At 41.6% G+C, this 21,883-nt stretch overlaps 1 protein-coding gene across 25 annotated transcripts in view; it reads left to right on the forward strand.

Annotated features, from left to right (window-relative positions):
* The window catches only part of FNBP1 (formin binding protein 1), a 95,281-nt gene that overhangs the window by 5,653 nt on the left and 67,745 nt on the right, over positions 1-21,883 (forward strand). For 23 of the 25 annotated variants that reach the window (XM_071765880.1, XM_071765881.1, XM_071765884.1 and 20 more), the window contains exon 1: positions 18,943-19,029. The exons of the other annotated variants lie outside the window; for them this stretch is intronic. In XM_071765880.1, coding sequence (XP_071621981.1) covers positions 18,958-19,029 — 72 coding nt within the window. In that variant the 5' untranslated portion in view covers positions 18,943-18,957. Of the gene's footprint in view, positions 1-18,942; positions 19,030-21,883 lie in introns of those variants that run through there. 25 annotated transcript variants of the gene reach the window in all.

Raw genomic sequence — 21,883 nt, forward strand, 5'->3', positions numbered from 1 at the left:
TCAGTGCTGGGCTCACCCCTTGGTGTCTGCCCAGTTCAGGCTGGAAGGATGGGTGCTTCAAAATCTGTGCTATTACAGTCCTTCTCATTAGTTTAAAAGTAGTTTTTAAGCTGTAAGGTGTGTTCTGTGGGAGCTCCCCCACTGCTGGGGTTATGTGAGGTCCCTGTGTAGTAAACCCTTTGGTACTTGCAGGCACAAGGAGTAGAGAACCTCCCTTCTGGTGACTTTAATGTCTGAATGTGTGAGTAATTTCATTTACAATTCTGCTTTGCTTTAAGAAAGAGGATTTCTGTGATACTGCCACCAGCCTATTCTTATGTTTCCTACCTATTCATTAAAGACTGGGGGATTTATGGTGTTTTGGTGTGAGTCAAGGCTGCAGAATTTTCATTTTTTTTTTCCTTTCAGGCACAGACTTCCCATTTGTTTTGTGGCTGTTCAAGATCCCCTGCTTTCTTGAACCATATGGCAAGGCAGTCAAACATGAGAGGATGTGTTTTGTTTTTTTTTTCTGGACTCTTTGCAGCTCATTAATGTTACTCATGTTGTGAAACATTCTTTTAAAGCAGAATTTCAAAAGCCACACTCCACATGAGGAGGAGGAGCTGTGGCTGCCCTGGAACATAATAATATGCTTTACATTATTGCCTTTGTTGCTTGCTGGAAAGGTAACCTGCTAATGAATTTTTGGAGATTCACTTTCATCCTGTTTGAAATAGTCCTTCTCAGATGGCTCCTCCTTTGAATCAAATCCAGCTGTCAAAATCCAATGGTCTGAGTTTCCTCAGTGTCATATAAATATTTTAAAATAACTTCCCCCTTCAATATAATGGTGTGCCTTTTAGATGAAACTTTTTTTTCCTCCTCCCACCCTTAGAAAATTGCTTTTCTATTTCACTTTTTTGGAACAATCACCTGGTTGAATTGGTGAGAGGGAAGACACTGTTGTGTCTTGACATATTGCAGTCTTTGGCCTTTTTTTTCAATTATATTGGTTCTAAAATAGAAAATGAGGGAAAGTAGGATATGTGGTGTAGGTTCACATGTTTGTATGTCCAGGATGTGATGGTTCTGTTCTTTCTCTTCAAGCAAGTGTGGTAGATGTGGATCCCTTTGGAATTTTTACCTGATGACTTTGCCCTCTGTGTTGTCTGGATAACTTCACTAAGCCAGTTACTGATGTCTCTTTGGGCTCAGTTTATGAAGAATAGTTTGCTGGGATTATGAAATGTTTCTTTTTAGAATCTAAAAATAGAAAAAAAAAAACAAAAAAAAACAGGTGTGGTTTCTAGATTACTTACAGCCCAAGAATGAAATGTTGATTGCTTGGTGTTCACTGCTGGTCACTGAAGCAGATCTGCATGTTGGAAAGCACGTAGAGAAGCAGCTCTGTTGCAATATTATCCTTAATTTATTTGAGGAAGAGTCAGCCCGATTGGAAAAACAACCAGAAGAGCAACAGCAATCCCCCAAACACCCTTAAAAACTCAGTAAATCAGTAAAACTTGAAACAGCCTCAGGAATTCATGCCTGGGATAGGAAGACCCCAGTGAGCTCCCATGTCATCCAGGTAGTCCTGAATCCTCAGCAAATTCCATCTTGGATTATCATTCTTTTTGTTGTGGGTGAAATAACAGGTTTCTTGTGTCACCCACTCCTGTTGACTCTTTTTCAAGTCCTTCTGCTCAGTACTTAAAATAATTCTGAAGCAAATCCTTGAATTCTGCCCTTTTAGTGGGGCTGCAGGGGTGCTGCTGGTAGCATCTGTGTGGCTGAAGAGGGAGAGGTGGTCTCTGGTGTTTTACACATCCTCCTGTGAACAGCAACATGTGGAAACTTTTGTCTGTTTCAAAGAGGTCAGAATTTCACTCAATTTCACCCTTTGGTTCATTATTTGGGAGAAAAATTTGACTTTCATTGCACTGCATCTGTGGGTAAGCAGATAGAGGAATATTATCTGTGTGACAGAGGAAAGATCATTTTGCAGAGTACTGAGAAGACTGCTTCTTGCCAGCTCTGGAGATTTTAATGGGCAGCTTTGATTAACTCTGAAAAATTGCTTTTTGGGTGCTTTGGGCAGTTTTCTATCTCTGTGTTCTAGACTGAGCTGGTCTTACGAAGATTAATTAACACTTTGTGTTGAATTCACCTGTTTCATGCTACTTTTTTTTTTTTTTTTCCCCAAGTTGGTATCCTCAGACTCTAGGAGTTTTTTTTTCTCTGTCCCTGCCTCTTTTTTTTCTTTTTTCATATTATTCAGCAGTACCCAGTTGTTCCCAGTCTTGCACCAGGAACACGATGCCTCTTCCAGTTTGGAAAGCTGCAGTCTTCCCATTTGTTGGAGCAAGTTTTTGAAATTTGGCAGACAACAGTTGTAGAACAGGGATACACCTTCTGCTGTTCTTGAGAAAATCAGTCCAAATTAGGCCAACTTGTCAGACTTGAGGAAAACAGTGCTTTGCAAGTACACAGGGAAGATTTTAGTGCTGGAATCTTCAGAAGTTCTGGTGTGGGCTTGAGGAGGTTTCAGCCTTGGAGGTTTTTTTGTGGGATGCAGTCACCCACAGAATAATTGAACGTTCCTTGGAAGAGCTCAGCCAGGTTTTCCATGTCCTGGAAAAGCCAAGGTGAAGTCTGGCAGCCTCTGTGGCTCTCAGGCTCCTTTGGAGGGGTCTGGGCTTCGTTGAGGGATGTGGATCAGTGCTTTGGGAAAAAGTGCACTGGAGCTGGGAGGGGAAGAGGATGAAAGGCACCCAGGCACCCCATCTGATCCCATTTATGCTGCTTGGTATCAAAGGGGGGGTGGTTGATGGACTGGTCCTTCTCTTGGTGGATTCTCCTAAAGGTGAGAAGAGAGGGAAGAGATGCTGGGGTCAGAGAGGAAGCTGCCTGGGTCAGGAGAGCAAATGTGATGGGGGAGATGCAGAGCCCAGTCTGTGGTCCAGTTACAGAAACTTGGAGCTGTGTGGGTGGGAATTCCAGGAGTATTGGGGAGGGCTTGAGGAGAGACAATTTGAATTGGCATTTCTGGTATTAAACCCCTAGAAGATCAGAGAACTGGGGCTAACTAGGTAAGGAAAAGCAGAAAGGAGCTCAGGAGGAGGGGTTTAAATAAAAAAGGCAAAGAAGCAGTGAGAGGGGAGCTGGTTGGATAAGGAGCAAGTGTGGAAAGCAGACTGGAGTCTGGGTAGGACAGGTGGGATTGGGAGTTGCTGGATGTTCAGTGGGATGAGTGCATCAGGAATGACAAGTCAAGAGTTTGATGGGATCAGGAGAAAGTGTGGTGGATGCACAAGGGCAAGGAAGAAACAGAGGGCAAAATATTAATATTAGGTAATAAATAAACCAGAAAAATAGTGAAGGGACTGAGCAGTCCTCCTTTGTAGGCTTGGCTTTGTAGCATTGCTGGTTTTAGGGTTTTTAGGTATTTTTTTAAAATATTCCATGGAATATTTAAAGAGTTGGCTTACTGGTTTGAATATATGTCCATTGATTTGTGTGATGGTGTTTTACATCTTGATTTGGTGTGGAAGAATATTTGACCACAGCCCCAAATTAGAGTTTTATCTAGAACTCTGTGCACTGCTGAGTTTTATCCCCTCATTCTGTGCAGAAAGCTTTGAGCAAAAGGGTTTAAAATGCATGTAGCTAATATTTTTCACTCTGCATAATGCTTCCTCTTCTGTAGAGATAAATGCTTTAACACATTTATCTTCTGTTTACAAAGGGCAAAAATGATTGGCATGCAGCAGTGAGTGAATGGAAGTGTTTTCTCAAAAGCTAAAGGAGGGAGGGAAAGATTTCTTGCTCTCTTGAGGGCTGTTGATCTGTCAAATGTGGGTCTTGAAGGAGTGGCATTCATTAAGAATGTGTAACTAAGGTTTTGCTGTAGTAAAACAAAAACTGGCTGGGGATGAACTGGGAGGGCTGTGATAGAGTGCTAGGTGAAAAAAAAATATTTATATATCCTGTCTCTCTCCCAAGTATAACAGTCTGAGATACTTATGTGTTGTCACTGGAAAAGCATAAAAATAAAGGGTGAGAGAGAAGGGTTTTATTTTTATGTGCCTTTTATTTCCTTAAAGCTCTCTGGAGCTGTGAAGCATTGGTGTTTCACAGAAGATGCTTTTTTGGCTTATGTTGGTAACTTAACACATAAAAGCTGAAAAACTGCTGCAAATCTTCAGGTTTGGGTGTGCAAACCCCCTCTGCAGTTTATCTGTTTTTCCAGGAGCTTCAGAAATTCCCCAGCCATCCAGGCACTCAGATTATTGGTGCTTGCTCTACCTGCAAACCAAAAATTAAAAACCCAAATTATAAGCTGAGCAAATGCTCCAGCCCTATCCTTTAGGTAATGAGAATGTCTAGCACATGACCTGGGTGACTCTGTTCCTATTTAAATCAGTGCCCTGGGGATTTACAACCTTATTTTTGGCATGGGGAGGGGGGGGATAGCTAGGTTCCAACTCTATTTAGAGAGAAAATACCCTTTCTGTGGCTGCTTGCAGGCTTCTGAGATGCCCAGGAAACAAACCTGGAATGGTGGGAGTGTGGATCCCTTCCTGGTAAAGCACAATATGAGGTGTGAGCACCTCTGCACCTCCTCTTCTGGATAATTGTGGGCAGCTTTTCCTTTCTGCATTGTGGTTTTTGCTCTGCTGCTTCTTGTCTGCATCATCCTTCTGCTTTTATTGGGGATCAGATTATTGGTAGCTCCTTTTCCAGAGGTTCAGGATGACTGACGTGGATCACTCTTGAAATGGGAAGTTGGGATTGTGCCAAGAAGACAATTTTTGCAAGAAATGTGTTATTGTGAGACACAGGCACCTAAGCCAGGAATCTTTGGAGCCTGAGAGCTGCACAGGTTTTGATGCTTGAATAGAAAGCTCAGATGTCATAGTGCCAGCATTTAATGTTTGTGGGAGTGTGTTGAACTCTTCCAGCCCACAAAAGCCTTTGCTGAGCTAAACAAGACAAATAGAAATATTTCACTTGGTTATTAGCAGCTGAATTGAAGGAGTTCATGGTTAGGTGACAAAGTACTCCACTCACACAAAGGTCTGAGGACATTTTCTTCTCTATTTGTGTGTTTTCATGCATGTGATGTATGGGACATGTGGATTGACTTGGATCTGGTCTTGGCATCCTTGTGGTTTGCTGGTGGGTTCATCCTTGGGAACAAAAAAAAAAATAATATTGGCAGAAGAGATGAACTCACAAAAAAGTGTCAGAAGAGTGGAAATTCAGTTTATAATTGGGAGGTAAGGATCAAGTGCTTGCTGCTTCGTGATGTAGATGGAGGGTTTGGAAGTGTCTGGGAAGCTGAGTTCCCTCTGGGATTGAGGCTTTGATCCAAGCCTCCCAGCAGGGGGGAGTTGGATTCCTTAATCAGAAGAGCACCAATCCATCCCAAAGCTTCCTCAAGGTATTAGGGCTAAATTAAACAGTCTGGGCCTGATGTGTAAGCCATAATGCACTTCAAGAGGCTTTCTTGGATAAGGAGAAATTTGAAAATAATCAGCAGATGAATCTCAAACTGAAAGCTAAAAGCCACAGGCAGAATTCACTGTTAAAAAGAAGAGTGGGATACATTTTTGTGAGTGGGTGGTGAATTGCTTAATACACAGATTCTCTTAGGGAAGAAGAGAAAAAAGGCATGAACTATATGGTTCTATTCATGGCATTGCATTTAGAACTTGTTTGTGGATGTGTTCCATAGCTGTCCCCAAAATAACCAGCACAAATATTAAATGAGTAGAATTAAGCATCTTGAAGGCAGGAAATAAACCATTTTTTAACAGTAGTCACTAGTGTTGGATCCTGTGGATGTTGTAGTATGTCCTAATTTTGCAAAATTTCAGAATTTACAATTTAGAATTGTTTTCTTGTGTGCATTTCCAGCACCTGTCCTTGTGCATGAATTTCTCAAGGATGGAAATGTCATCCAGCTTTTCAGAAAATCCTTTCATTAGCTTGAAGGGTGAAATATGACTGAACTTGAGTCTGTATCTTGAGTGCTTCCAAACAAGAGTGAACTCTGTGTTAGTAACCTTGATGGATGTGCTTACTGATCATTAGGAAAGTTGTTCATGTACAGGAGTTCTCAAAAAAAAAAAAAAAAAGGGGGGGAGGGCAGTAAACCAGGTGACATTTCTTCAGTCTTAGTTCTGAGCCACTTTCTTTCCACCTCAGTCTGCACCAGTACCCAGTAATTTTCCTTTTAGAGAATGCTTAGATCCTTCCCATAAGAGAATAAATACATAAAGAAGGTCTGAGGACTTCATAAAAGCTAAAATGATGTCTGAAGAGGTACTGAATGTGTCCCCAGTGGAAACTGGCACCTTAAAGACCTCTGACTCCAGGGATAACTCTGTCCAACTGCTCCACCATAACAAATTTCCCTTGTCCTGCTGGTTCATGGATCACCAGTTTGTTTTAACTCTCCATTATATGGGGAGATGGGTTTAAACTTGAGGGTTTTTAAAAAATAAGCTCTTTACTTTCCCTTTCTTGGCTGGAAAGAGGAGCAGTTCCCAGTCAACCTTTGGACCAGCTTTCCAAATCTATTTTAAGTGAAAGGTATTGTTATTATAACAGCTGCAGAGCAGCAAATGACCTTGTCCTTGCTGGGGGAGGGTTGTTTTTTTTTTGCAAATTGTCAGAGATTCCTTATTTTTCTGTCCCCCTCTGTGTACATGGGTAAGGATGCTTTTGTTTTCCTCTTTCCTCCTCTCCATCAGTCTCCTCAGAGGCCAAGCTTGTTTTTTTCCCTGCTTGGCAGATAAAGCAGCCAGTAGGTTAGAGTCAATATCCTCTTTCATATTTTTTAGATGATTCCACTGCTCATCAAGCAAATGCTCTGTCCCTGGCTCATAAAACACTTGGAGTCATGGGATGTCCAGGGAGCTGTGCCCAGGAGCTCCACTTGCTGTGAGGAGATCAGGAGCAGCTCCTGATCCATCCAAGTCAGAGGTTGGATTGGAGGTTCCTGTTTGTTCTTCAGACCAAGGCATTTCTTCTGTTGTTTGATCTTTAATCCACCAGATAAAGCTGCACCAGTGCGATGGGTGAAGTAAGGATTCAAGGAAAAGGGGAAGAGGAGGCAAGCTGGCAGCTACTTGCCATAAAAATCTTTTTAGGGTTGATAGAGATTGCCAAGGAGCCTGTCAGAAGGAGTAGCTGGATATTGAGGTCAGAGGCTCCAAGTTCACCAGAAGCTTTGGGGATCCTTGGTGCCAGCAGTCCCATGGAATTGCTGCAGCATCACCCTTCAGCTTCTCCCAAAAGTTCAGGAAGCTCTGAGCTCTCTTTTCCAGCCCTGCAGAGCCTCTGACTGCTCAGCATTCCTTGTGATGCTGCTGCTGGATGCTCATGACAGTGACTTGTTCATTTTGGAGATGATCTCTGCTTTTATTTAGTGAATTTCCTTTCTAAATTTAGTGAAATTTAGTGAAACACCTTGGAAGAGTCCAGGCAGTTCAGTTCACCAAGGAACTATATCCAAGTTTAGCTTTGGAAGATGATACCAATCCTATATTTTGGATTCACATTAAAAAGAAAATAAAACAAGGAGTATTTTTTTATCTTTGTGTCCCCAGATAATGCTAATTACTGATCCATAAATGGGATGATGTGTGTTAATGGCATATCTGTGTTTTGAAATACTTGCTTTATTGTTGATAAACACTGGGATTTTTCCTCAGCTTGCACAGCAAAGTACAATGGAATAGGAATTACACAGGTGACCATTACAAGTCCTTATACTTCTGGGGATTTTCTCTGTAGTGAAATGTATTATTTTTACTTACATTTCAGCCTTCTAATTTTAGAGGGAGGATAAACTCATGAGATTCCTTTTTATTTTTCCACTCCTATCACTTCTAATGGGAAGTCCTGAAGATACATCTTGCAAAGCACTTGCACAGAGTGTTGCTTGGCCTGTTTGTCTTTTATTAGAGCATCTGTTAGTTTAGAAAGTGCTTGTGTTTTGTACCTTTGTTTAATTAAATCACATTTTATAAAACACCTTCACCCCTTCCATATGTGAGTGATTTTAATAAAGTCAGTGCAGGTAAGAGCTGATGCCCTGGGCTTTTTGTTCATGCACCTGTTGTGTCTCTCTGCATTATGGATCTTTAGGTTTTTTTGGGTTTTTTTGAGGTTAATAAGACATTCAGATCATGGTGCCCAATTTAATAATGCTGACTCTGCTCCCTGCACATCTGTCACTGCATCAGTGTCTGCATGGCAGGGGAAGTGTTTGGAACCTTGGGTCTGCTTCAGGCTTTTTTTTTTTGTTGTTGTAAAAAACATTTGTGTCTCTAATATCCTCACTTAAAAACTTTTCTATGGTATATGCTGATGGCTTGCACTTTAATCTTGATCTCTGTTAAATTGTCTCTTTTCTGGTGTTCTGCAGCAGCACCAGTTTTGTCCCTCTGCTGCCCTTCTACTTGCCTTTCTTTAAGTAGTTTCTTTTTTTTAGTCTTTTTTTGTATCTCTCTTGCATTCCTGTTATCAGCATGTGCTTTAGAATGAGCAACATAAGTCTCAAAAAATATCACTGAAGTGCAGCCTGGTCCTTGCTGGTTTGAATGCTCTGTTTAATGAAAGGAGGTGTCTTGCAGATCCCTGATTTTAGGGCTCCAAAACACTAGAAGGAAGGAAGTTTGCTGGTAGGAAGTTGGTGTTTTAATGTCATGGCAAGACTGAAAAAATTAAAATAAAAACAAAGTTGGTGTTTTATTGTCATGGCAAGACAAAAAAAATTTAAAAAAAAAAAAAAAAAAAAAAAAAAAGTTGTTTTGAGGTGAGAAGTTTTTGAAGGTTACTTTTGCTCTGTAGGATCCCAGGACAACAACTCTTGCACAAAAAGCTTTGCCTTTAATGCATTCTACTTTCAAGCTAAATGCTCTGATATTGCCTAATTCCAGTAATAAAAAGTTACAAGTCCATTTAGCCCAAATTTTGAGGAGTGTCTCTCTGGGTAATTTCCAGGATGTCAAGCCTTGTACTTAAATGTCTGCTGCTTTAGTCAGGGCATTGCTTAAAGCATTTTCCTGTTCCAGAAATCCCACTTCTCAATTTGCTTTTATTTTATCAACCTGGAGTGACTCCCATTTGTTGCTGAAGATCCCACCCCTGCTGTCCTTGGCTGGCATTGTGCAGTCCAGGCCTTATGGCCCCAAATTGTGTCAGAAAAATAAAAGATGCTCAGGATGGGAAGGATGGACATGGAAATCTTCTCTCAGAACTCTCCCATCTCATGTCTGGTCTGGGGAAAAAAGGATTTTTCTTGCACCCACCTTTGTTCTGAAAGTCCTTAGGTGTTGTGAAATTGTAAAGTACTGAGTAGTTACTGTACTCTGGGGAGAAATTGAAAAAGTAATAGAGAGGGTATCAATTTTATTCTGTCATCATACATTGAAAATCATTATAGTGGCCTGATACCTAAAATAGATTCTCTGTACTCGACTGAATGTTCACTGATTGCTATAAAAAAAAAATCTATATCTGAGAGCTACCTTGCAAAGAATTATTATTCCAATGTTCTAATTAATTCCCTTTGAATAAAGAGTCATGCAATAAAATAATATACAGTAACATCAATATTTAATGGCATCTGCTGAAATCCCTCCTGGTCTTTGGAAGCTGTGTGTGTGGCTGATATTCACATCCTCACTAAAGAGAGGGTGGAATGTGTGTGTTTTCTTTTCATACAAGGAATTAATTACTTACTCCTTAAGGATGTAATGGTGAGATGCCCTACATGGCCTTCCTCCAAAATAATGTAGGAAATGGCTTCATTTTGATGAAGAAAATGACTTTTTCTTGGCCGTGGCACCTTTGGATGTTTCCAGGGTTCTGGGCTCTGCAGGCAGGACCTGCAGGTGAAGCAAGGCTGCAGAAGTAATCCTGAAAGTGGGATATAATTTTTCCTCTTGCTTCTGGAAGGAGTGAGCTCAGGTGACTGCCATATTATTCTGGACTTCACTTGGTGTCTTTTTCTGCTGCTGGAACAGTGGAGCTACCAGCTGACCCAAATTTTTGGTTCTCTTGCAAGATGCCAGTTTACTCCTGAGTGGTTTGCAAGTGATCTGGCTACATCATCAGCTGCTTCTTTGGCATGGAGAAGTGAATTTGCACAGAATTTGTGGGCACTTTTAGTCCCAAATAGTGTAGAGTTGAGGAATCCATGACTTTCTGGGAATGAAGTGAGCATTTGTTAGATTTCCTCCCACTCTTGTGGGAAGAGAGCAGGATGGTAGAAAAGAGCAGTGCTGTGCTTGCCATCCCCTTAATAAAATAATCCAGTAATAAAACTCCAGGTTTTATTATTGCTGTGATAGGAAAACACAAGGAGCACACCTTAATGTGAGCATTCCCTCTTTATTTTTTTTTTTGTGGGATTCTTCTCCTTGATCTCCCAAGAACATGAGAGGAGTAGAAATCAGCACCATGCAGCCCTGTAGTTTTAATCACGAAAATGCACATGTGCCCTCCTCATAGCCCAGTTGCCTGTGATATAGTCTTAATAATGCAATTAATTAAGAAATATTCCTGTAAAATATGCCGTGCTATAAGATGGGCTCAGAACTTGACCAGCAGCTCTCCATGAATTCTCTTACAAAGAGCTGAATAACACTGAGCCACGGTTTGTGTTGCTCCTTTCCCAATAACATCCCCATCTCTCTGGTGTAGTGCTCTTGGGTTTGTTTGTCTCCAAGACAGAATTCTTTTTATTGCTGTCCCAGCCATGGAGCCAAAGTCCAGCAAGCAGCTTTCCTCTTGAAAAACTGTAGCACCCTTTCAGAAAATATCTTTGGCACCTCGGATTTTTTTTTTTTTTTTTTTTTTTTTTCAGCCTGCCAACACATTCAGACCCCAGGACAAGCAGCTTAAGATGTGAATGAGATTGTTCACCAAATGAGCTGGTGCAGCATGGTAATTTGCTAGAATTTCTAAATGCCTGCAGTGTTACAAGAGCCTGCAATGGCACTAAAATACCAGGAGCTTTGTTGGTTCTAAACTCCTTAAAAGGGAGTTTAAAATTCTTGTCTGCTTGCCGTAGCCTTCCCAGCTTTCTAAAGAATTTCAAGATCTGTCTTGGAAAAACGTTGTGCATTCTGGGCTTTGCAATTTGGGAACAATCTTTTCCTGGCTGTATTAATTATCTTGGAGTTTTAGTGTGCTCTGGGTTTTACTGGATTGCTCATTACTATCCGAGGCTCCTGCTACTGCTTTTATGTGGATGCCAATGGATATATTTATTGCATGTTTGGTATGTGCTTTTACAGTTAGGTAAAGTGCCATAAAGTGGTTTTGATGAGATTGTGTGCAATCAGATTTTTCCATGTGTATTTTCCTTCCATCTGAAGTTGGGAAGCTGGTATTTAAATGTCAGAGTGGAACTGATAGGACACTAAATAATTTCTCCTTTTCCCTTTGTGTACTAAACCACCCCAATCCCCCAACAGGATTTTGTCTGACAGTTCCTGGAGGAGAAAGATATGAACGGATCTTTAAAACTATAAAAAGTATCAGACTTGAGAAGTCTTTTTAAGGGCTTAGAAGGGATGCTTTTATTCAGAAATGGAACCTAAATAGGAAACCTGCCTCAATGGGTGAAGCAGAATTTAATTCCCTGCTGCAGCACGACTTCTAAGGTCATGAACTGGTGCTGATTGACTGTTCAGTAGTGATGGGTGAATAGAAGGCCAAGATTTTAGGAGTGGAATTAGAAAAACAAGCCAAACCCCAAACACTTTGTACTTCCCTTTGTTTCACTGATACTGGGCTTAGGGAAATATGTTGGACTGGAAGCTGGGATGGTTTGAAGAAAATGGTCAGACTGGTGTGACATCTGTGTGGCTTTTAATCTTAGCTCCAGTAAAGCCTGTTTTAAATTGGGTTGTGATTTTCCACTTGACTGTCTTTTAAAATCTAGATTGATGGAAAAAGACTTTCCTGATGTTAATTCCCATTAGGGTGGTGACAGTGCATGCTTATTCGAGCATGGTGAAGGCTTGAAATTTAGCTCATGGTACCATCATCACTCTTCCAGGGTGTATTAGAAATGACTCACGGGTTTTTTGGAACCCAGGGACATGAGATTGTTGCCACAAGAAAACTGAATTACTGTTTTTCCTCAGGTGGACTTGCCTGGCCAGCTTCTGAGCAGAATATCCTTGCTGAGGACAGCAATCCTTCCTCCGAGGATCAAAGGGTGCTGCTGTTCTTGCTTAGGATGCTGAAACATTATTTATTCCTGCTGCTTGGGTTTCCAAGTTGTACTGGTCAAAAAGGAATGCAATTGTTGATTTATTTCCATAAAATGTTCTGACTGCTGGACTCTGAGAGGCCAGAGACTTTGGAGGAAGCCAGGCTGGATTTGTACTGTCAGGAGATGCCCTACTTTCTAGAAACTGTAATTTTAGGTTGCCTTGGTTAGGACACTCAACCTCAGCTCTGTGCAGCAGGACTCAGAGTGTGGCTTCCCTGAAGCATCTTTGTGGGACAGCCAGCAAGCCACACGTCCCTGGCTCCCTCTGCTCTCTGGTTTCTTTGGGATCTGGACCCTCTTCGGGATCTGTTCCCTGGGCAGGCAGCACTGAGCACAACGGGGCTGCTGTTAGAGCTGGGGGAGCTTTGCTGCTGCTACAGATTGCTTCAAATCCTCCCTGACCAGGTGTTTGGGCACTTGAATTTGATGGAAGGTGGAGTTAATTGTGCTCCAGAGTTCCAGTTCAGGATGTTCCAGGGATGCAAGGTCTGTGGGGTGGGAATCGCTGATTTCTTCCCATATTATGAAGCTCAGCGATGCTCGGTATCCACGTTCATCTTGGTTTTAGGGACTCAAATTTACTTCTTCAGATGGTTGTATTTGAATTTTCTCATGTCCTGTGGAGAATCTGAAATACCCTGGAGTGAGTGGCTGGGATGGATCCATCCCAATCCAGGGAACGTTGTGCTTGGCTGCCTGGGAGCTGCTCCGGCTCCGCAAACCTGAAACGTGCGTGGGAGAACTTTCCCTTGTATTCCAGCAGCTGATTTAATTGGTGTTTGTTTGGTAATTTGCCTCGGATTAAATTATTCGTTGTCACTACTGAAGAAATGCATTGTGTGCTTTTGGTGGGTCAGCATTTTGCACAGTATTTCCCCTTCTTTGTTCCACCTACTTGGATGAATTCATTTCTTTTTGCTGCGATCTTATTACTGAGAACTGAGGGAGATTTCTGTTGGGAGGAGACCCAGAGGAGCTCCAGAGAGGCTTTAGACACTGATTATTTGGTGAAGGGAAACACAATTACTTTTCCTCAGATTGAAACTTTTGATTTAACACAAGTTCACACTGTAATTAACGGGAATTAATCCTCCTGTTACCTGAGGATACTCTTTATAGAAATAGAATAGAGCTGAGCTTGTGAAAATGAGTGTATATTCCCTCCCTCCAAAGGAAAAGAAACTCAAGCAATCAGAGAATCCTTTTTTATTGATAGCAATAAATGTTTTTTTGCACAGTTGGATGGTTCTGATCCCTACCAAGACATCAGTGGTACAGCTCCCACATTAGTTTTGGTTTTATTACTTTATTTCTTACTTGGTTTATTACTTTCTTTAGTGTAGCCTTAAATTCTGGGGCCATACAAGTGATCTTGTCTTTTACAAAGCAAAAAGGGAGATGGCAAGATCCAGTGTCAATGTTTTATGCAAGGAGGATCAGTCAGAAACAGTGTTGTTAAAATCAAGAGATGTTCTGATTTTTCCAAGTGCAGTGCAGGGTGTGTGAATGCAGCAGGGGTCAGAGCCTTCTCTGAAGCATTTTTCAACCCAAAAGCTGAGAAAGGTAATAGGGGAATATTTGACAGGGTCTTAGCTGAATGTCTGGGTTGCCATTTTCATAGCTGGGTCTTACTGTAATAAAAAAAAAACTGTGACAAACCCAAATAGATGGATTTAAGGAATACTTGCAGCTTTTCTTTAGCTCTTTGCTTATTTTATATTTCTGACCTAGTTTAAGAATTAATTTTTTTTTTCCCCAGTGTTGCTTCACTCCAGAGTGGATAATACTGAATTATGGAGTGCTCTTTGAACAGAGTTTAAGGAATTTTGAACTGGCCAGTTTTGTGTTTAAAATTTCAGTTGAATTTATAGCTGTTTGCAGCCATTTGAAATGCTCAGAATTACAGTTTCATTGGGTTTCCTGAATTTTTTCTCTCTCCTAGAAGTCTCCTGGCTGGGGAGCGTAACTTTATCTTTGATCAGAGCAGAAGCAGCAAATCTAATTTCTGGGTTAAAAATGGAATGCAACGGCAGATACCAATACTTAGGGCAGAGAATAATCTGATTTAGTCCTCAGTGTGAAGTGGCCCTTGAAAAATCTAGGGCTGTATTTGTGATGTTGTGGTATTTAAGCTATCAAGTGCTTTTTGAGCCTCATCTGCAAGGGAATACTTCAGCCTTTTTCTGCTGTTACTTCCATGTAATTTGGAAAAGAGGAAGGAGTAAGCAGTTTACAGATTCTCACTTTTCATTTGAGCTTTAGGGAGGAGCTTTGGGGTGATTTTTTTTTTTTTTGGCCATAGGTGTTGCCCTTGCATCAATGATTCCAGGAGACAGCTTCCAGCCAAATAGAATTACAGGGACTTTTACAGCATTTTCCTTTTCCAGGCATCTTCAGAAAACATCCCAGGAGGACACCGTGCCTGCTGTCACTTCTCAGAGTGCTTCAGAACCAGAGGAATATTGAGAATATTCCCATTGAGAAGATCAGGGAAAACTGCTAAAACTTTTTAGCAAAAGGACAACGTTTAGATGGAGCTCAGGGATTATTTGTAAAGTTTAACCATGTGACTGATGCTTGTTTAAAAGTGATTATGTAGAAATAATAAAATTAACCCCTAAAAAAACCTAAACAAAATAAGAAAACAAAAAAAAAATCACCCAAATGTTACTCCCTCCAAGGACTCCTGAAAATGGGAGTGAAATTTAGGAGGTAGAGTAGCATCATATTTGAGAAGTTTGGAATTCATGTCAAAATTGTGCACTTTGAGGCTACATGGAAGAGCTTGGATATTCAGTGGGATGTGTCCAGCATGACATTGATTTATGAAGAAGTTTTTTTTTATGAAGAAGTTTTTTGTTCAAAAAGGTAGTTTCCCCAAAATTTGTTCTTGCAGTTTGAAAAATTGATCTTGTGGGTAAGGTTCTACCATTGTAACTCAGTACTGGTTGGGATAAGAGGGTGGAATTGCTTTTTCTGTCTCTGTGTGTGTCTTCTTTGAAAATGGCTCAGCAGGCTTGTTTGTTTTTCTGCTGGAGTTATCCAAGCAAGGAGCAGGAACACTCTCTTGGTTCATTTTTAATAATTAGTACACAGCTGCCCAAAGGGGAAACTGTGTGGGCAAGAGATCTCGTGGATCTTTGTTTTAACAGCTGCTATTATTAAGGGAGAGCTTTGCAGAATGGCAAAAAAAAAAAAAAAAAAAAAAATAAATCAATGATTAATCCAAAGACAGAGCCAGGCACCAGAAGCTTTACTCAGAATGAGCCCTAAAATTACGTTTGTTCGAATTATTTCCAAAAAAAAAAAAAAAAAAAAAAAAAAAAAAAAAAAAAAAAAAAAAAAAAAATTGGGTGTGTGTTAAATCAGGGAAGTGAGCTGGTGCTGGGGAACAGTGAGAGGTTGCAACACTGACAACTGAAAAATCTGCCTGGACCAACAACAACAACATATATTTAGCATTGTGTTACCATGCTGCAATTCCTTGGGGGAGGCAGCTTGGATGGGGAGTTGTGCTGCAGCCCCTGACTGATCCCAGCCCAGCAGCAGCCACCAGAATCTGCTCTTTTTCAAAGCTCTTGTTTAGAAACACAACAGAAGAGTGAATCCCTCTGGATCCTTGCAGGCTGCAGCTCTGGATACTGTCAGCAAACCCTAAATCCTTGTCCCATTCTGTTCCCCCAGGAGGAGCAGAGAGAAGAGGTTACCATTGCTTTATTTTGTTTGATTTTTTTTTTTTTTTTAATGAGTTTTGTGGGTGTAATTAATGCTAATGGGAGAGATGCATCATCTCTCTGGGTCCCAGATGATTTTAGGAGTTATGAGCCTTTGCTTAGCTTTTGCCTAGCTAAGGAGTCTGGATTTTAAGGTCCACTGAAGTCAGTTGAATTTTACTTGGGTTGCCAAAAGGAGAAGCAGCAAATGTTTGTCTGGAGTTTAAATAACTGAACGTGTGCAGAGAAATGTTGGAAGTCTACTCAGCTCTTCAATAAAAATATTTGGTTTTTCTGACCTTACTTGTGGTGTTAGTTGAGGTTTCTTTCTTACTATCTTGCTCTTTAAGAGCTTTCTTATATCATGGGTTGTAATTTGCACATTAGAATGTATTTTGAAACAGAACTCGATCCCATTCTGGGGTTTTTTTTTTTAATGTGTTTTATAAGCAGAATTGTATGCTTGAGAAAAAGTGTTTGTTTCTGAATGGTCTGCTCATGCCAGATGGTTTTCATTGTGGCAAAGTCATGTAGTGCCTCAAACCTCAAAATGTATAAACTTCTTTGAAAGAAACGAGTTGCTGTAGCATGGCCATCTCTGAGATGCAGCCTTGGACACTGCAAGCAGCGTTTTTTGAGCCTTACCCTTTCCTTAGTTAAAGATTAGAGTATTAATTTTTCAAGAGCAGGAAATTTGGACAACTTTAAGGTGCACATTTCCTCTTTCAAAAGATGCAGCACAACTTTTGTAGAAGTGTCTCCCCCTGTTAATAACAGATGGGTTGTGTCGAGTCTCCATCACCTCTTTATGGCCTTTTCAGGTAATTGTTAGAAAAAAATGAAATGGCACCTATGTAATGCTGTGTGCTAGATGGATTTATGTTATCTCAGCTGCCTTGTAGGTCAGGTAATTTCACAGAAAGATCTCCCATGTTCCAAGAAAGGCAGCTTTACCTCTAGCTTTTTGCCTTCCGGTTGTCCCTAAGCTCTCCTTGGGATTCATTTGCTGTTTCTGTTGATCACCTCTTGCTCACCAGCTCAGCTGTTCACATCCTTTTGCTTTTCCACTCCCCAGAATTAATCATTCCTCTTGTCTTATATCTCACAGCATCTTTTTGCAGCTGCTGCAGCCCCAGTGACCACATCCTCTCTGGATGGCACATCTCTCTCACCTTCCTTCCTGGCTGCTGTCTTAGCACTGCTCCTCTCTCTGTTGCTATAGAGGGGACCACAAGTTCTGCTTTACCACATCCTTTGCAAGATCCACCAGGCTAAGGGGGGTTTGGAGGTTTGGTTTGACACCAGCATAACAGAGGGTGGAAAGTTTGGAGTCTGTGTTTGAGCTCCTATAGGTTTGGGCTGTGGTGAGGAAGGTTTGATGCCCCTGGAGCAAAGAGCAGAAAGTTTCTCTCGGAAGCATCTGCTCCTCCTGGAGCTCCTCTCTTCTTCCACCCCTGGCCAGGCAGCAGTGACTCAGAGGCTGCTGCAGGAAGGAGCAGTTTCAGTGAAGGGTTTGGATTGTCAGCAGACAGAGTTTTAGGCCTGGGGAGTGTGTGTGTGTGTGTGTGAGTGTGTGTGAGAGAGAACATCTTGGCAGTGGATGACTCTGGTTGGACTCACCCAGGGGAGTGTCCTCCCATCACCCCTGGTGCCAGGCTTTGCCAGGCTTCCATAATAGGTGTTAAAGTGGGTCACCAGTGCCCTGCCAGGCAGGATGAGGTGTCCTGTTTCTGACCTGGTGCTTCCTTTTCCTTCCTTCCCTCCTCTCAGAGCTCCCGGGTTGGCTTTGCAGGTCATGGCCGTGCTCTGTGTAACCTCTGCTGCTTTTAGGGTTTTGGTGTTGTGCATCCCCTTCTCTACAACCAGGTTACAACCTCCACAAGCAGAAAGACAAGCTCAGGGTTTTAGTTAGTGGCTGGAGGACTGACCTATGCAGCTTGACTCTAGGTGGGTCTTTTTCTTGGGTGTTGCAATTTTCCTTTGTTCCCCATCAACCCTGTTGAGCTGGTTGTACTCCCACAACTGGCCTGGATGGCTCCACCATTGGTTTGGGCTCTCCAGGTCCTGGCCTCTGCACCATATCCTCCAGTGGCTGTTTTGCAAAGTGTTTTCATGCTTGACTTCAGGCAGGTTTCCATCAAGGAAGGGTTTAGGGTATGGCCGAAACTTATCTGTGAGCCAGCACTGCTGCTTCATTAGCAGGAGGGGTCACTCCTGACTGTGGTTTGCTGGGTGGGGTTGAGTGTGGTTGGGTTTAGGAGTAATTAAGAGGATTAATCCCTCTTGCTGCCCTTTGCTGTGCAAAGGGCCTTGCTATTATGCTGGGGCATTATTATTTTAAATCCAAATTAAAACTGGTATAACTGTTAGAACTTTGCTCTCCAGCTTCAGCAAAGTGCTGAAGTTCAAGGCTGAAATAATAGACCAGTAAGTGCTTAATTCATAATGTTCAGTGGGATAAGTAGGACATTTAGAGGCAAGTTTATCTGGCAACATGAAAGATAATTCAACATTAAATGTAGGCTGTTTCCACTCTTGATTTCTGGGGTTTTTTCCTCCCCAGGTTTGAGGTGCACTCTGTTGCCTGGTGAGTCAGCAGACTCCTAATTTTTGTTTCTATTTTCTCCTAACTAGATCAGGTTCTGAGATGAATCAGAAGAGATAAAAGAACAGTTAAAAACCTTTGGGGCTTGATGGAAAATGGGTTTAGGGGATGAAGATGGTGGTGGGCTTTTGGGGGCAATTGTGCAGCTTGGGCTGAAGGTGAAAGGTCTGGAAGAATTTGTTTAGTACTTAAAGGTTAAAACAAAATCAAACATTGAGCAAGATGAATGGGAGATCTGCATGAGAAATGCACGTGATCAGAAATCTTTTGTGCACTAGAACTGGATAGGGGGTGGCAGTGCAGTTGTGTAAAAACCCAACAAAGCCACCACAGCATCCTCTGAACGTCACCCAGAGATGGTCTCCCTGCCCCATCAGGATCCCCACAGTCTTCCCAGTCCTCCTTGTCTGTGCTGCAGGAAACAAAAGGTTGGTGTTCCCTGCTCTGTTTTATACTTAACCTACTTAGGATGGATAAACCTGGATGTTTGTTTAGTTACCATGAGCTGGGGATTTCACTGAGTGGTGCTGCCCAATTTGGGGGGGAAATTCTCTCTTCAGCAGTGGTTGAGTCAACAGATGCTGAGCTGCTTTTGTATTTTCTGCTCATCTCTCTTTTCTGGAAGGCTCTTGCAGTTGTAGTCTGTACTTTCTGCAGTTTCTTTTCATTATTAATTTGCCTGCAGACTGTTGGATTTGCATAGAGCTTTATTATAGGTCTCTGAGGATCTGTGATCTGAATTCTGTTCTCCTAGCACTGTGGTGCCATACGGGACTTAACTGAGCCAGTGAAGGTCTCATCAGCTTGTTAATTATATTTATAATATGAAGCTGTTTAAACCATGGTATCTAAAAAAGGAATTTAGAATTTCAACAGTGTAATGTGTTATTCATCTTCACTCAAATTCCTGTTTGCCTGTGGAAATGGGTGAAAATGTTTCAAGAGGGAGATGTGAGAGAAGGTATGAACCAGAGGTGAAAATTAGCATTTAATTCCCTGATTCCTGCTTATGTTTTTAGAACAGTGAATAAACAATTCATTTTGGGAGGAAATAGGATTGAACTCCCTGGAGAACAAGGCAGTAGAAAGTCTTCAAATATGTTTAATGTTTAAGAAAAACAGGCATTTTATTGTCTTGCCAGAGTAGAAATAGAAAGGCTTTGTTGTTCTGTTATTAGTTCCTGAATTTGCAGCATATTCTTTCTTTACTACTTGTCCCTGTATTAGCATTCTTCTTAATTTAGCACCATGACCTGTGAAAGCAGCAGAAAGTCTGTCAGTTTATTCAGTTATTTATGGTGAACACTGTCACCTAAGTCAAGTCTGAGCAAGTCTGATAAAAATTGCAGAATTAATTGGGAAAGTCTCCTGGACTCTAATCTTTTGTTCCCACTTGAAACCCAGATTTAGGGAGCAAAGTGATTTCAGGGTGTTTGTAGTGCAGAGAGCCTGAGGCCCTAACTCAAGAGTTAGGGGACACCCCCTTTGAAATTATTAATATATATCTGGATAATAATGCTGAAGGCCCTTGGTAGCAAATGAAGATCCCATCCAGCATTGGATCTGACCAAATATGAGGTTGAATTGTTTCACAGTAGATGAAAACACTCCTGAAAGAGGAAGAAATAGTTCACTGAGCTGCTCTCTGAAGACCACATGAATAACACTTTCTTTATTGCTCAATAACTGGTTGTACTCCGTGGGTTAGAAATGGGAAGGAAAGCTTTTTCTTTTTTAGGAAGACTTAACTTTCTTCTTTCCAGAATACTTTGCATTGCTGGGGAATGGGAGTTCAGGAGAAGAGTTAAGAAGTGAGGATTTGAGAGCCAAAGTAGCAGTCAAAATGAGAGCAAATAGGCAGCACTATTCCCATTTTCAGCCTTGTCACTGAGCTGAGGTTCAGAAAGAATGTGGAGTTCTTTGGGCAGTGATGAGAAGAGCAGGAGAGAATTAATGGAACCAGAAATGAAGTCAGAAACACACTTTGCCTTAGGGAGAAAACTTTTGAAGCATTCCAGGTACTTGGCTGTCGGATTCTCCTTCAAGTTCATGGTCTCCATTTCTCTCCTGAGCTTTTAGGTTTTTGTGTGCATGTTCCAGAACGTGTTAAGCTCTGAAGGGACATGAAGATGCTGTTTTTTTCCAGCAGTTTGAGGTTCTGCTTTGCCACCCACGTGCAGGCAGGTGGCTCTGCTGGTGTGGTCCAACTCTTCCATCACTTGGGGACATCAAGAAGTGTTTGTACTGGCACAGGGTTGGAGTTGGTGGTGGAATCTAATGGAGAGGAAGAAGTTCTGGCTCTGAGTAGTTTAATTATGTGCACATCTTGATGATCAGATGTCCTTTCTTTTTATTAAGCTGTTGGTAACACAGTCAGTGAGTAATGGGGGCTTGGCAGTGAGGGAACAGGAGTTTTGGTAGGTTGGAAGGGCAGAGGACATAAACAAAAGTGTAAGGACTGTGGTGAGAGCCTCCTGAGATACCCAAGTGATTGTCAGTACAGGATTTTGCTTAAGAATGGTCTTATTTGTAACTCAGTCTCTGTGGCAGAGAAAAGCAGTGAAAACTGCTTGAAAAGATTTTGGCATTTTTCAGAGAAAATAGGTGCAAAGTGACCTTTTATTCCCCCCTTCACCATGGGAGCATTCTCACTGCCCCATGCATCTTGTCAAATTTTCTTACTTTTCTTGAACAATTCTAAAGCCTTGTGGTATTTCTTCTTTTCTCCTGTTACCCCTAACTGAGTGAGGGTGAGGAGACTGCAAAGACAAAGGAGAAGATGTCCATGGAAATGAAAAGCTGAACAAGCAGCTTGTGGAGGTTCCTGAGCCAACTTCCAGCTGGGGGCTTCCATAAATGAAAGGTGATGATGAAACAAGGAAGATGAATTTGGGTTTTTTCCCTGTGACTGTGCTGCCTTTTATTTTGGAATATCATGCTCAGCAAGTGGTGGTGTTGCCAGTTTGACTGTTTTCATCCTTAAGGAACACAGAAAGGAGAAACTGATAATGGGATACATGACCCTGTAGTAGGACACTTGTCATGGGGTGTTTGCTGCTTAGTCCAGTAGCTTTTGAGCCAAAACTGTTCTGGGCCTGGAGAAGGCAGAAACTCTTTAGCAGAGTTTGCAGAAAGCCAAATTTCACCTTGCTTTGAGTCTTGGTAGCAGAGGTCATTGTCTGTGTTTTAGCTGGGTGAGGTTCTTCTGGTTACAGATCTGTGCAGGGCAGGAGTCTCTGATCATTTTATAAATATTATCATAAATTATAAATATTATATTAT

This window comes from Heliangelus exortis, chromosome 22 (genome assembly GCF_036169615.1).
Source record: "Heliangelus exortis chromosome 22, bHelExo1.hap1, whole genome shotgun sequence".
In the NCBI taxonomy this organism is placed as follows: Eukaryota; Metazoa; Chordata; class Aves; order Apodiformes; family Trochilidae; genus Heliangelus; species Heliangelus exortis.